Here is a 14983-nt window from a genome sequence, read left to right as displayed (position 1 = left end):
GGGTTTCACAGCACTCTAGGGTGTCAGCCAGTCTTCCCAGAAAAAAGTATCTAGTAAGAACCTGCTAAATGGTTTGTTTGCTTTTTTTCTTTACCCCAGTCTATTTGTAGATTATTGAATTACTCTTCTTTTCTGTCAGAAAGTTTCCACAATCTTCTGCTGGTCATCAGTGCTTTGTGTAGTCTGCAGCTGGCAATTTTATGTGATTCACCAGGTCTGTACTTCTGACCCACCCTCTAATAAAATTCTAGGGGATGATTCATTACTGGAATTGACTCTAATTAGAGACACATAAAAATGATGGTTACTACACCTCTTATTACTCTTTTACAGTTTAGGAGGCTATTTACAGCATCATCCAGTTAAGGTTATTAAGATATGTCTTTCTTAACTGCCTTATACTCTTTCTCAACTTTCTACTGTAATGCAAGGAGCACCACAAATAGGTACTGAGAGTGACAAGAGATGATCTCAGACCATTTTGAAGGCTCAGATGAAAGGGTTGATAAACAAAAGTGTTAGTGTAGTGCAGTCATACTAAGTATGGCTGATCCTACCCTTTAACAGGGCACAGCTTGTGTGATATTTTGATGTCTTTTCACAGTCTTGCTTTTCTTTTTGAAAAAAAAAAATCAAATGTTGATTTGAAGATTATGACCGTGATGTAAAAGAAAGTGTTCACTATGCCACAATTTACTGCAAAGCCTAACTTTTAGGTTTCCAGCTGTTCCCTTGAAAAGCAAGGGGACTGAACTACAGTTTACCACCACCTCATCCAGGTTTCTTTATTTAAGGACAAGAAGTAATGATGCCTTTTTTTTTTTAATTTCAATTAATTGCCTGTCTTTATTAAAGGCTAACTGGCTGGTAATGCTGGTGAGGTAATAGTGGGGACCTTGATGAGGCTCAGACAAGGCTACTCAGCACAGAGGTCAAAAGAAATAATTTTCTCAGTCTGAGAAATTAGAGAACATTTGTTATGTGATTCAAAAGGCCATGATCTTCCCTTTTGGTGATCCATGCCTTATCTCTTGCAGCAGTCTGCAAGAGATCTCTGTGGCCGTGAAATATGCTAATGACAGCATAGGCAAGAAGTAGAGAGAAGAAGGATTTCATAAACAGGCCAAGAGCACCAATCCAAAGAAATGTTACGAAGAACAAATGTATTTTCATCCAGTAGATAAAAATAGCTTCAGAAGGACACTGGAATTGAATTGCTTGAATGTAGTAGCACTGGACAAGTTTGGTAGATTTGTATTAACATCACTAACACTCATCTCTGAACCTGTTAAGATTAGAACAGATTAATACCCGAATGCATCTGAGCGTAAGTAGCTCTTCTTACAGAAATGTCTTTGGGGGCACATGCAGGTTCTGCTGTTAGCCCCATTTATATATTTATTGATAAAATCAGTATCTTGCTGTTGTGAATTGCATGCAATTCCCTGCTGGTTTTGACATGGTGTAACTTGACCTACATGTCAGGGTAGTTCCAGTGGATGTGCTGGATGAAGGGGAGATCTGGCATGATTGCCGGTGGTGCTGATGGCAGGCAGGGGCTGGCTCTTTCTGCCAGGGGCATTGTTATGGCTACTTTTGAAGCCTAAGAGGCAGATATGTATCTGAAGCAGCTTCTGCTCTCTCTCACCACTTCACAATTGAAAAAAATGGCATCGGACAGAAACAGGCCCTGGCATCTCTTTCTCTGCTGAAACCCTATTTCACTTCTTTCTTCTGTTCACTGATGTCTTTATGTAACACTTCCTATCTCTTTTCCTGGAACCCAAAGAAATTTCTTGTTGAGTTCAGTGAAACAGGGGATTCTAGCATTTAATTTTTTCCTTACACCATGTAAGATGTTACATGAAGTATATAAAAAAGACCTCTTCCTAAGGATACATTTTAGTGTCCCTTTTGGAATGACCATGGACCTCAGTAGCACTGTCAGTGGCTCCAGATCCAGGCTCCTTGACGTATGTCCAGTTGTCCTTGTTTCTGTGCTGCAGGGAGACCTGTGAACCTGTACCCCAAGGCCCCCATTCAACCTCTCTTTCTCTTTGCATCTGTGAAAAGAAAATGGTGGACTGAGAACAGAACAGGAGCTTCAGTGTATTCCTCAGGGTGCCCAGGTCAGGTCCTGTGCTGTGTTGGTACAGCCTATAGCTAAATACCAGTTAAGGCTTTGTGATGAATACATTACCATTTGCTCTCACTGACAGTCCAGACATGACCTTTGTGACCTTGGAAGACACTGAGTGCCAACTTGTTGGCAGAGTTAGAGAATTTATTTAACTGAACAGTCAAGGGAGCTGAACACTAAAGTCATGAACATCTGAAAGACAAGCCTATTCATTCAGGAGTCCTCCAGCTGGAAGGTGAAGGCATTCTTGGATTCTTCCCAAGGGGATCCAAAGATCTGCTCCTGTACCCCTTTACTTAAAATCCTCATAACTCACCTGCATGCCTCCACCCACTGCTACTTCATGTCCCTTTTGTTATTTGCTTGTCGAGCCATAACATTTATAGCTGTTTACTGCAGCAATATAATGACAAAATTCTTTTTTTTGGGGTGGGGTGGCGGAGGGAAGTATTTTTCCATTTTATCATCTAACATAAAAAAAATTCATCTGTACCACTACCCATTTTGCAGGCAGGCAATTTTTCTGCAAGCTTTGTAAACAAGGGAGTTTCTTTGCATAGCATAGACACTTGTACCAAGATTTATGCCTGCAGTGTCTGGCTTGTGGAACAAGAATCCAAAGGCTGATTCATAATTTTTATATGAGAATCTTGGCATTGCTCTAAGGAATAACAGCCAAACCATCCAGTTTGATGTGTGATTTATTTCTTGTAATTGGTTGGTCTACCAAGTTCTACCAGGTACATTGAGAACTTTGGTAAAGGCAGCTAAGCTGGTTGCCAAGAGCTCTGTTAAACTGAACATACAGAGAAATTTGTAAATGGAAAGAATAGAATAAATAAAATAATAAACAACATCAATAACAAAGCAATTTGCTGCAAGAGACGTAATTGGAAGTGGAAAGAGCACAACGTCTGCACAGTTCTTTCTAGATATAAGAACACCAAAAGAAGTAAAATTTTACCATTAGGTATCTAATTTCCAAGGTCTGAAATGGGAAAATCAAAAGCTATGCAAAAGATAACCAAAGATAACAAAAAAAATGCTTTCCATTAAAGAACAGGAAGAGAACTGCAGGTGACCCTTCTCTATACTTTTCTTTTGGGCACAGCAAAGAGCTATGAGCTCAGAATTGGCCCACAGGTGAGATACAGCAGTGAGTGTGTGTGTTGGCTAGCTGGCATCCACTCAGACTGAACAGCTGCACTTGAGCATAGTTTACTACCTCTCGTTTGTGATAATCTAAATTCTCTTTCCCGTACTGGGGAGAAGGGATAGGCAAATTTCATCTCCTGACTATAACTGCATAATGCTCGAGGAGACATTTTACTCAAAATAATAAAGATGCTTTTCACTGTCACCTTTGCTGCAGGGACTATTTGTATATAAGAATATTTCATACAATGGTTTCAATACATAAACTTTAGCTGAACACTGAAAACAAAATGGCACAGAATATAGCAGTAAAATTAGTGTTTGGTGGTGGTGACTCTTTTAAAAAAATATTATAGGCTAAAAGTGAGCGTTTGAAACTGTTATACACCGCGAAAAAAACTCAACCCACTAATCTGTGGAAAAGTGGTGATTTGGAGATGCAGACTTTGTATACTGAATGGCATTTGACTAGCTGGTTAGTAACTAACATGGAGAGCATTTGGCAGTGTCAGGAAACTGTGTGCTTTGCATTCACCAGTCTACACACAGAAGCAGGGACGATTTGTTAAAGACTTGCACTGATTTTACCACCTTTTGGTTAAGGCCCATGCAAATTATTTGAATATATCTTCTATTGGCATAATGGGTTTGACTGCATGTTCCCTGAGATTTGTAACAGTCGGTTCTTATTTCTGAAAAAACCCAAAACTGAATATAGTACAAATGCTTACAACAGTAATAAACCTCCCACTTCAATAAGAGTCTTCTGTTCTCACTCCTTTTGGAACACTATTGCAGCATGAACTTATTGGTAGTGTACTAGCAACAGCAAAAAAACCCCCAAAAAATAAAAAAAGAAACAACTCTATGGCTTTGGAAAGGAACATGCCTAGTACATCTCCCCCTTTAATATTATCGAATGGTCATAATGAATTTCAGATCAGAATCACTGTTCAGTTAGAAAGACAGGAGAAGACCACTAGATGGTGGTAAAAAACCAATCCTTTGCTACGAGATCTGTGGAAAGAGAAGTCCAGAGGGGCAAAGAAGGGGAGGAGGAGCCACAGTTTGAGTACTGAAGTCATTATTGCTTGGAGTCTATAAAAAGGCAGTTGCACAGTAAGTAATTTATATGCGATCAGCTTTGACTCTATGGATTTGCTCATTCCTTTCCCTCTATTTTTTTTTCCCATCTATTCCCACCAAGGAATCCCCAGCCCCAGATGTTGGGAGAGGAGGGGGGGTGAAACTTCAGCTCTCTGGAGGAAAGGTTGCAGGCGATGAAGAGGAAGAGCAGCTGAAGGAGCAGCTCTGATAAATAGGTACTGTTAATTCTTCACTGCAAATAAAAAGCTACTTTAAAAACTGAAAATTGTTTAGTGTTATATGCTTTGAATTTTATTTGCAACAAGTCACTGACAAACAACTCTAAGTGTTCCACTTATTAAGAATAGAATGACTTACAACTTGTCCTAAATATTGTCATTACAAAAAAAAAATTGAATAAAATATTAATGATCTGGAATAGAAAACTTATGCTACAACGACTTCTACCCACACTAATTCTGTAACCTTAGTGTATCCTGAAATGTATGGATTTGCCTTGGTTAGGTGTTTAATACCATTAAAGCTTTTAAATGAGCATAGTAGTATTGCACAGATAAACTGTTTATAGCACAGTTCATGCAAACTTAAAAGTACAAAGGTCAGGAAAGCATTTAATTATATAACTGAAAATATTCAATTCTTAATTGTGACAATGATCAAAACTTCTGTATATTGTATTCAAGTGAGCGGTTTCTGCTGGACCTAATACTACATTCTCCTACATTTCTGGAGTCTGAGAGTCAGGGCTGTGAAAACTGCTTGTTTGTTTTTTCAGCAGAATTTCCAGGAAAATCTGGGGGATTATTCCAGGGGACCAAATAGAATAAACAAAAGAATAAATGAAGGGTGGGTGAATCTCTTCATTAGTTTGTCGTTTTAATTTCCCAGTAAGGATGGGTAGAAAATCTCTGAGCTGACCAAAGGTTAATTTAGAATCAGTAGAGGAATACGGTGTTGAAGTGGCAGGACATGCATGAGCCAAATTAAATAAAAACAGGTGATATTTATTTTGTCAACTTCTGCCTGTACTCATCGTAATATATTTTTTTTTTTTGGCAGGATCTTTTATCTTTTGGAAAATGCATTTATCACACTCCTTGGCAAGCCCCTCAGAAGGAATAGAATGTGTTAGCTTCCAGACATGAACACGTCCTCTCAATTGTATGTTTCTGAACTAAACTTGAGTGCCTTTGGTAGCAACTTTACTGGGCCTACTGTCAAGAGCAAGTCATCGCCATGTGAGCAAGTGGTCATTGCAGCTGAGGTGTTCCTAACTCTGGGCATCGTAAGCCTGCTTGAAAACATCTTAGTTATATGTGCAATAGTTAAGAACAAGAACTTGCATTCACCAATGTATTTTTTTGTTTGCAGTTTAGCAGTGGCTGACATGCTGGTTAGTGTGTCTAATGCTTGGGAGACCATAACGATATACTTAATAAACAATAGACACATCATTATGGAAGATGCCTTTGTCCGTCATATAGACAATGTCTTTGATTCAATGATTTGCATATCTGTGGTGGCTTCCATGTGCAGTTTGCTGGCTATAGCAGTAGACAGATACATCACTATCTTCTATGCCCTGCGTTATCACAACATCATGACAGCGAAAAGATCAGGGCTTATTATTGCATGCATCTGGACTTTTTGCACAGGCTGTGGCATTATCTTCATTCTTTATTATGAATCAACTTATGTGGTCATTTGTCTAATCACTATGTTTTTTACCATGTTGTTCCTCATGGTCTCACTGTACATCCATATGTTCCTCCTGGCTCGTACTCATGTGAAGAAAATTGCTGCTTTACCTGGGTACAACTCTGTCCGTCAAAGAACCAGCATGAAAGGAGCCATCACTCTGACTATGCTTCTTGGCATCTTCATTGTTTGCTGGGCTCCATTCTTCCTTCATCTCATCCTGATGATCTCCTGCCCTCAAAACCTCTACTGTGTTTGCTTCATGTCTCACTTCAATATGTACCTCATCCTCATTATGTGCAATTCAGTGATCGATCCCTTGATCTATGCCTTTCGTAGCCAGGAAATGAGGAAGACCTTCAAAGAGATAATTTGTTGCTATAGCCTGAGAATGATCTGTGGTTTATCAGACAAGTATTGAGAAAGCAAAACCAAACCAAGAAAGAGAATAGAAATGCAACATCTTGCCACATCTTATAACTCTGCTGAAATGCCTATGGAACATAGTTTCTCTGTTCAACTGTGATGATTTCTGCAGCAATCAGAACCTATTTTTTAACATGTGATTTTACATTTCTTTCCCTCCACACACCTCTGTCATGCTGATGGTAGGAGCTACTCAGTGTGTCTGTATAATGGGGAAAAGAATATTTTGAATCTCATTTACTCTACCAAAGGCTGGGTTTTTTTAGGGGATTATACAGGGAAAGCCATACTTTTCTTTCTGCTAAATGCAATGAGTGAGACCTGTCATGTGAATGAACCCATCATCCTTTCAATATGTGTTTCTTTTAATATTATCTTTCTCTCTAGGAAAAAAAAAATTGTCTCTCTAGGTAAAAATAAGCCTGGCTTATTTTGATGTCCAGAATCACCAGGTGGTGTTTTTTCTTTTTTTCTTTTTTTTTTTTTTTTGCTATTTATATCTAAAGATATAAAATCAGAGAAGTAGCTCCAATTATCAAGCTTCATATACCTTGGTCAACAATTATGGCCAATATACATGCACATATCAGCAGTCTTGTATTCCAGTCATGACTGTTACTGTCATAAAATGTGTATTATGTAAGAGACCTGTGTTACCCTGAGATTTTCCAGGTTGGATACAGTACTTTGTCATATATGACTATCTGTGTTTTAATCACACTGATGTGTGATGTATCTTAGGTGGATTTTAAGGCTGAATATGAAGACTGAGCTGATTTGAGTTTGTCTGTTTTCTTTATTCACCAGGGCTAGAGAAGTAAAGGGTACATGACTCTAGATAGTCATGTAATGTTTTGTGAAGATCGAAAAACTTGGGTGAGTGCCTGCCTTTGAACAGACATCAGAAAAACCTTTTGGCTGTGAGGAGCCTCTGTTACTGGAGGAAGTTGTTCTGTAGATTGTATATTTCAAGCTGGGAGAGAAAAAACAAGTTTGATAATCAAAAACCATAGCAGGCAATGGCAAAAGAGGGATTTCAAAACCTCAGGCGCGTGTTGCTATTACAAAGAGTCCTGACTTCTGCTCCCCAAAACAAACAGATTTTGTCTTTGTTGAGAGGATTCCAGGCTGAAACTCTCATGCCTTTTGTGTGAGTAATTTGCATCTAGTCATGCTTTCATAAACGTGCTGTTCTGCAACAGCTGTGTAATGTACAAAATGTTGGATTTATCACAGATGAAGGAAGTGGAAGTATGGCACTGATTTCTTGATGAGCATGGATGGTGCATATCTTGCACTGTGATTTAAGCTATGAAAATATTTCAAGTGGTGACAACCCACTAACTAGATATCAGAAAAAAATGGAAAAATCAGCTATTCCTTCTGAAATCTGAAAGAATAATGCTTGTTATACTTGGTTTACAGATGCAGTAAAACTCTTGTTCTCAACAGAAGGAATATGATTTATTCCATGGGTGTTAGGTTATACCTTCAAGGTGAAAGTCCTGATTCAGTTATAGGAAATTTTTTTACGATAAGGGTGGTCAAACATAGGAACAGACGTCCAGTTGTTGTGCAAACTCCATCCTTAAAGATATTCAAAACTTGACTGGACAGAGCCCTGAACAATCTGGTCGAAGTTGAAAGGTGATTGACTTTGAAGTTGGCCCTGCTTTGCATGATTAGGAATAGATTACCTCTATAGGTCCCTTCCAAACCAAGTTATTTGGTGTTTCTATGAAACAGTTTGCATATTATGATAAAATGATAATTTTTCTCTCCTAATTTTATCTTTTGTTTAAGAAAAATTGTAAGATATTCTCCTCCAAACATTTAAAAAGATAGAACACTTGTGTTTTCATTTGCTTTGGAGGTCTCTGACAGGAGAACTAAGTTGTAGTTTTAGCACTAGAGTTATACGTTTTGTCTGCTGCACCTTAAAAGATATTATTCCTCCAGCTCACACTTATCTCACTCTAACATGAGTGGGAATGTTATTCTCAGTGAAGATATCTTATGGTGCTGACTGATATAATGGTTATATCAGTGCACTAGGTTCTGGAATCTTCCTTCAGCTACATCTGAAAATGGGATTTCAGAGATATGTTTGTGGTCAGTAGTGAGAATCTTGTCTTGTTTCAGTCCATCTCTTAACCCCATCCATAAATAGCACCAAAATGTGGGCTCTTGCAACTAGAAATGTAAATGGCAAAAGGAGATAGCTCCATTGCATAGTGAAAGGCACCAGCTGATGTAAATAAATCATTAAATCCTCACCAGGTATTGCAAATAAGACAGTCTTGTACATAATTGCAAAACGACAAAGGGGAAGCCAAAAGTGTAAAAGCTTTGGGTGTTTTCTTGAATTGTATATTAGTTTTTTTGTTTTGTTTTGTTTGAAGTTTGTTTGATGTATAAACACAGACATATGAAGAAACTATTAAACCGGATTGCTGGAAAACCCACTGTTACTAGTTACTCATTGTAACGCATCTGCTACCTTATAGATTATTCACAGAGGGAATATTGCATTACAGACTTTCATGTCTCAATTTAAACGGATGTCTTTTTAAGAAACACATTCTGAACGAGAGTTACAGACTAATACAATGTATTTACATTCATACCTATGTTCCTCTGGGTGTCAGCATCACATCTTCATTATAAACTTTAGGGGTGGGAAGCTGAAACAGCTTAAGGGTGAAAAGAAAGTATTTGCAGAACAGATTAGAACAGTTCCTGCAAAAAAGGCTGTTGCAACTATAGGAATGTATATAAAATACATATCTCTGGAAGACCATGACATGCTTTGTTTCTTTCTCCTGTTTAGCTGCGGAATAAAAGGAATATTTAGCGTGCTCTCACTTCTCTCAGAGACTAGAAACACTAAGTATTCTGATAGACTGGGGCAAGCAAGCATTGGGTAATTAGGAAATTTGCTGTCAAGGGACAGTCATGAAAAAATTAGTTGTTAGGCTATCATTGCACCATGTCCCTGCAATTAACAACACTACTCTTGCTTATACAACTGGTCATTTATGGTTTAGCTTTAGTAATTGGAAAAAAAACATCAAATCACACTATTTCTGTCCCAGAGCTCCCAAACCAGTTTATATTGCCCAGTGTTACTTTGATGACAGAACATTTCACTGTTTTTGTCTTGTGTATTTAAAAGCTTTTGATAAGCAATTATTTGGATCTCACTTCTGTTGCAGGTGGGACTTCCACAAAGTCACCTGTATTTTAAGCAGGTTAGTATCAGCAGGAATATTAATAGAAAAAATCTGAATCTTTTCTCCAGGCCAAGGCCTCAATAAAGTACCTGGAAATACCAGTTTTTCAAGAGCCTTAACATCTCTAAAACAAAACAGTCATAACTGAATGGAGCAAAGAAGTTGTTTATGATCTGGGACTTTAAGATCCTGCTTCCCAAATGGGTACAAATCTGTCACAAAGGACTCTAATTGCTGAGTCCTACTTCCTCTGGGTTTGGACTGGGAGGGATGATTGCTTTCAGCTCTACAGCCTACACCCAGTGTGTAACCAGTGTTATGGTACAGACCAACACAGGCCTGCACCCAGTGTGCAACCAGTGTCCAGTGGTACAGACTAACACAGTGTGGAATCCTTTTGAGAGTGGGTTGTACTTTCATTCCCACTGCCTAGGCTTTTCCTTTTAGAAAACCTTCTCTGAGTGTCTGTCTGGAGACTTGAGTTGCGTTTTTTGTGAGTCCTGAGCAAACAAGTGCAGAAACCACAGGAACTTCCTGCACACAAAAACTTTAAGAAGGCAAAAAAGATTTGTAATCTTTGGGAAAAAAACTCCCCCACACAGTCTGCTCTCTGAAATCTTCAAGGACTTGGTTTTACAGCAAAGCCTTGTTGGGGATTCTCCTGCCTATCTTGCTGTGAATACTTCTACTTCTCATCAGCTTCTTGCACAGAAGACCAACTCGTGGTGACCACTGCTGCGTTCAGGAATTGCAATGGATGGTCCCAGTCTTCAGCTGCGTTGGAGTGCAAGCACAGTTAGACAGAGTGGGTAAAGAAGACATGGGAACATAGATGTGGAAATGAGGATCCCCACATGAGGGACAGAAAGTCATGCAGGCTGTGGTGGAGCTGCCTGCATAAGTCCCTGTGCTAGGTTATCTCCAGGTGAGACGTTCTCCCTCCTTTTCTAATCTTATCATCTGTTACAACCTGAGCTGTGTGTATCTTGGATTCCACTTGTTTCATACAGGACAGAAAAGGAGAATCTGAGAGATGTGTGTGTGTGTGTTTATACTTACATACATGCCTCCATAAGTTCTTACTTGCAAATATAAAGTACAATCACAGATGACATCAACAGACGAAATGTATGTGTGAATGTAGTTTCTTTTTCTCTAACCTCCCTGCTCCTTGTCATTCCGTTATTTGTTACACTACTTTCTAACCTGCAGTGTGTTTCTCAGGTATTTCCACTACCTGTGAACAAACTAGCAACAGTTTAAATCTGAATAAGAAGGAAAAAACCTCAAGTACTTTTTACATCTCAAGCTTTTGAAAATTACAGCAAATCAGTGCGACAGAACAGAGTTCCCTTAGCACCTGTCACACTAAAGATCTAGTAAATTAGTTAAATTCTTGTGGTCCTTAAGCATTATTCCTACAACATTTTTTTTTTTTGAGCTGCTTGCCTAAAAAGTCCTAAAAATGCATGACTAGCTGTGCTGAATACTGAGAGTGGAGGGTCTTCATCAAAATAAAGAACAGCTTTTTATGGACAAAATGAAAAGTCTGGATACATGTCTGGTAACCCTCTGGAATGCTAGTAGAGCTTCCAGCAAGCCATGGTTTAGGGTATTGGGCAGGAGGTTATATTTACAGCTTTATAATTGGGCTCTCAATGAATGTGTCTTATATGAATTTATCCAATCACTTTCGTATCTCTTTATTTTAATCTGCAATATCTTGTTTCCAAGGTTAGACAGTTTGAGTGGAAAAATTATTTTTTTCCATTATGAAATATCTGCCTGGAAGTTTTCTTCAGTGCCCTATAGTCCTTATGTCATAAAGAAAAGAAATAACTAGTCCCCATTCACTTTCCCTGTTCCATTCATTATCCTACTCACCTATATTCCTCTATAAAGGTTTTTTTTCCAGCGAAGGATCCTAGCCTATTTAATTTCTACTGGTATCTTCATATAATGTTGTTGTTACATTGTTTTCCTAGATCTACTATATTCTTTTTGGCCTGAGGGAGGGCAAGGCGGGGGGGAGGCAGAGAAGCAAACGATAATCCAGATCTAGATGAAAACTACATTTCTACAGTGCCAGACAATGCTGTCTGTTTTGTTCTCTAGGTAGTGTGTAACAATACACTTTCATTTAGTACAACATACTCCATAATGTGGAAAATTTCAAGATCCCTAAAATGCTTATAGGAACAAATACTCTCTGTTCTCTAAATAGGCTTTAATTTTCAATGGTAAGGGCACATAAAATATATGCAAAAAAACCCATTACTGAGGAGTCCTTCTGTGTTTCTAGGTGCAAATACCTGCCTTGGCTGTGCCCCAGCTCTGTAGCAGAACTCATCTGCTGGACACAGCTTTCATTTCCCTACCTCTGATGAGATGAAAGCCTGGCCACTGAGGGTAGAAGGGCCTTTTAGTGTGTCCCAGCTGTGCTCCCGGGTGGCTGAGGATCAGGGACCCCAAGTTCAGATACAAACCTCTCCTAGAAGCTCATAATTTCTTTGAGAATATAATTTGTGCAGCTACCTCCAGATGGTGATTCATCACTCCAATCCTTTCAATTAGGCTGGTTTTACACCTGATTAAAGCAAGATGAGAAATGGAATGATGAGTTGTGTACGCTGGGTCCAGATGATTTTCAAAGGCATCAAAAGAACTTTTTTAACGCCCCATTGGATTAATGCCTTAATTAACAGCAACAAACCAAAACAGAAACCCACAAAAAAAAATGACATTAATTTTTCTCCCTAGTTTGCCAGTTTTTAGCAAGGCACAGTTAGTTTTGGCAGGCAGTAAGCAGAGTTGCCTGTGAATTAGGTTTTTCACTGGTTTTCGTATTTTTCACAGAAACTTTGTGCCTGCTTCACCTACCCTGAAAATATGACCCTAGGAATGCCTATTATCTTTGTCTTTTGCCTTTTCTTTGTCATAGGTTTGCTCTGAACTGCTTTCTGGAAAGCTTTGCACACAATTTGGGTCTGGACATAAGTCCCTGAACTTCTATTTCCCCACACTTCATAAGGCTGGGAGAGCCTTACACAGACCTTACTATTATTTATTTCTCCCAGGTTTCTTGTGGCTTTTAAGTCAGGGGAATCTGTCCAGGATATTCATCCATTGAAAGAATACTAGGAAATATACTTTAATTTTGTTTTAAATCTATAGCAATATCATTATTAGTAGTGCCAACATTGACCTCAACTCAAAGACACTTCACTGAAACCAAAAGTAACTCTTTCCCAAACGTTTTTGCCAGAAAACATGAAGAGATCTGACTATAACAAGGAGAGTAGATTCCTGCTCTCTGCTCACGGAGTGGTAGATAAGTGGTGGAACTTGGACAAACAAGCATTTTAAATATTTGTTAAGTTCACACTTGACTCTTACAGAGCATGAAAATGAATTGCCTTTTCCTACTGTGAGGACCAGGCTGCATTAAAAAATGTCCTGGTAGACACACTTGTACCAAATTCAGTTTCAGAGGAATAGAGTCAGTGGGTGCTGGAAACTTGGGTCAAAGTCTGTGTGCAAGACCCTCACCAGGTATGATTGAATCCCATTCCACTGGAGTGCTTTGTCAGACATCTTCTCCCCACAAAGATATATAGTAGGAACTCAGGGTGTGGTACGTCTCAAGCTTCTTCCTCTTCAGAAAGGAAAATAACAATGTTTTAAACATTAGTTTAAATCAGAATGTCAAGATATACATTTATTTCTCATGTTCCTTAATCCAACAACTCACCAGCTTTCCTCAGTGGGCCTTCCGGATCCAGTGGTCTGGCTGGGGGGCTCTGTAAAATCAGGTCATATAGAACCTGCTTAACTCACTTGGAAAAAGTGGGTTAAACCTTTGACTTCTTCTGAGCTTAAGTGTCCTGCTTGGTGCTCACAGTTTGAAAAGCAGGTGCTTAAAAAGCCCTCCTTTCAAATGGCAGAGAAAAGAGATGAATCACTTAAATTTCAAGTGTAGTTCCAATGACAGTTCATGTCCCTGCATAAAGTGCATAAAAAATGAAGAGGTAGGAAGTAAGTCCTTGAATGAAATCCACGTTTTTCATCTCGCAGTGAAACTCTAAATATTCAGATTTTCACTATGAAAAGGGACACTGGCACAACCAACTCTGAATCTGGAGGAAAACTTTGTGAGTTAAAAATTCACTTGTATTTGGTATGTAGCCTGCTGGGTTAGTTATACTCTAGAAAGTATTTCACCATTTCCTTTGGTGAAACAAATGGAGAAGCATCTTTTTGGCTAATTTTGACAGAACTAATGTGTAAGATTGCATCTACAGTCTATGGCCCTCGGTGTCTCTGTTGCCCAAAGAAGAGGTTCTCAGCTTCCAGAAAATTGAAAGGTGCAAGGACTTTAGGTACAACAAGGGACAGGTGAATTTGGGCTCACAGCTCCTCATGCAGCTACTTTGTTTTGTTGGCCACATGCCTGATGCTTGTCATGTGCAATTAATAAATGAACCTAGCTGTGGCATTTTAAGCAATAGACTGGACTCTTATTTAGAGTGGGGGATATTGAAAATATGTCCAGCTTAATTAGGAGGGAATGGAAAAGAGGAAAGCCACCCTAGATCTACCACATGGGAGACAGCCCTGGCATACAGACAAGTGGGGGATCAAAGGCCTGTTGCACAATGTAATGAGTAAATAGATGACAAATTCAACATTAGCTCTGGTGGACCTTTAGAGGGGAAGGCAGGCAATACAAGGAACACTGTGTGTATTTCAGATGACCTTTTGTTGAAAATGTCAGTCAGCAGACTGTACTGAATTTATAAAGAGGGTCAGAAATTACTGGGCTGAATAATGAAAGGTTTAATTCTCAGGAAAGAACCAGAGTGAAGATACAGGGAGGCTGGGCACCTGGAATTACACATCCTTTAAAACTTTGCTGAATAAATAATGGCCAGTGAAGTGCCAGAATTGTTAGTGCTGTGAAAAAATAAAAGCATCTAATGACATGGATGTGGCTAACAATAATGAAGGAAATCCGTGGCGAATTAACAGAGGTAATAAAGAAGAGGCCTTGCAGAGGTGGCTCCCGGACCTTGTCCTAAGTCACTACTGCCTGCAGCAGCTCCCCCTCATACACACTCCAGCCCTGGAAGGGGGTGTCCATGGGGCCCTGGCAGTCGTGCACTTAAGAAGAGATACACTAAGCCTTCTCCACAGAGAAACAGGAAGGCATTAAACAATCTCCAAA

General features: G+C 39.1%; 1 protein-coding gene and 1 long non-coding RNA gene across 3 annotated transcripts; one reads left to right on the top strand and one right to left on the bottom strand.

The window, feature by feature from the left end:
• Window positions 1-4336: 4336 nt before the first annotated feature.
• Window positions 4337-9022, top strand: MC5R (melanocortin 5 receptor). Of its 2 annotated transcripts, XM_051773778.1 has the most exons (3): window positions 4341-4414; window positions 4503-4617; window positions 5462-9022. In XM_051773778.1, exon 3 carries the CDS (start codon window positions 5544-5546, stop codon window positions 6519-6521), a length of 978 nt encoding a protein of 325 aa, XP_051629738.1. In that variant the 5' UTR covers window positions 4341-4414; window positions 4503-4617; window positions 5462-5543; the 3' UTR covers window positions 6522-9022. The 2 variants fall into 2 exon arrangements, with proteins under 2 accessions (XP_051629727.1, XP_051629738.1); XM_051773767.1 differs by having other exon boundaries at window positions 4337-4617.
• On the bottom strand, window positions 6336-14004 carry LOC127464055 (uncharacterized). Its single transcript, XR_007901128.1, has 5 exons — window positions 13511-14004; window positions 13309-13414; window positions 12246-12346; window positions 9154-9219; window positions 6336-6457 (listed from the first exon to the last, which is right to left on the bottom strand). It is a non-coding gene; the product is annotated as an uncharacterized LOC127464055 (long non-coding RNA).
• Window positions 14005-14983: the final 979 nt, after the last annotated feature.

Source organism: Manacus candei, unplaced genomic scaffold, assembly GCF_025592945.1.
Source record: "Manacus candei isolate 608988 ecotype Guabito, Panama unplaced genomic scaffold, ASM2559294v1 h1tg000008l, whole genome shotgun sequence".
NCBI classification, from domain to species: domain Eukaryota; kingdom Metazoa; phylum Chordata; class Aves; order Passeriformes; family Pipridae; genus Manacus; species Manacus candei.
Note: the sequence above shows the minus strand (reverse complement) of the source record. Positions and strands in the feature narration are given on the sequence as shown.

Bases quoted from the DNA above. Each gene is read 5' to 3' on its own strand.
- MC5R (XM_051773767.1), top strand. From the start codon at position 5,544: ATGAACACGTCCTCTCAATTGTATGTTTCTGAACTAAACTTGAGTGCC.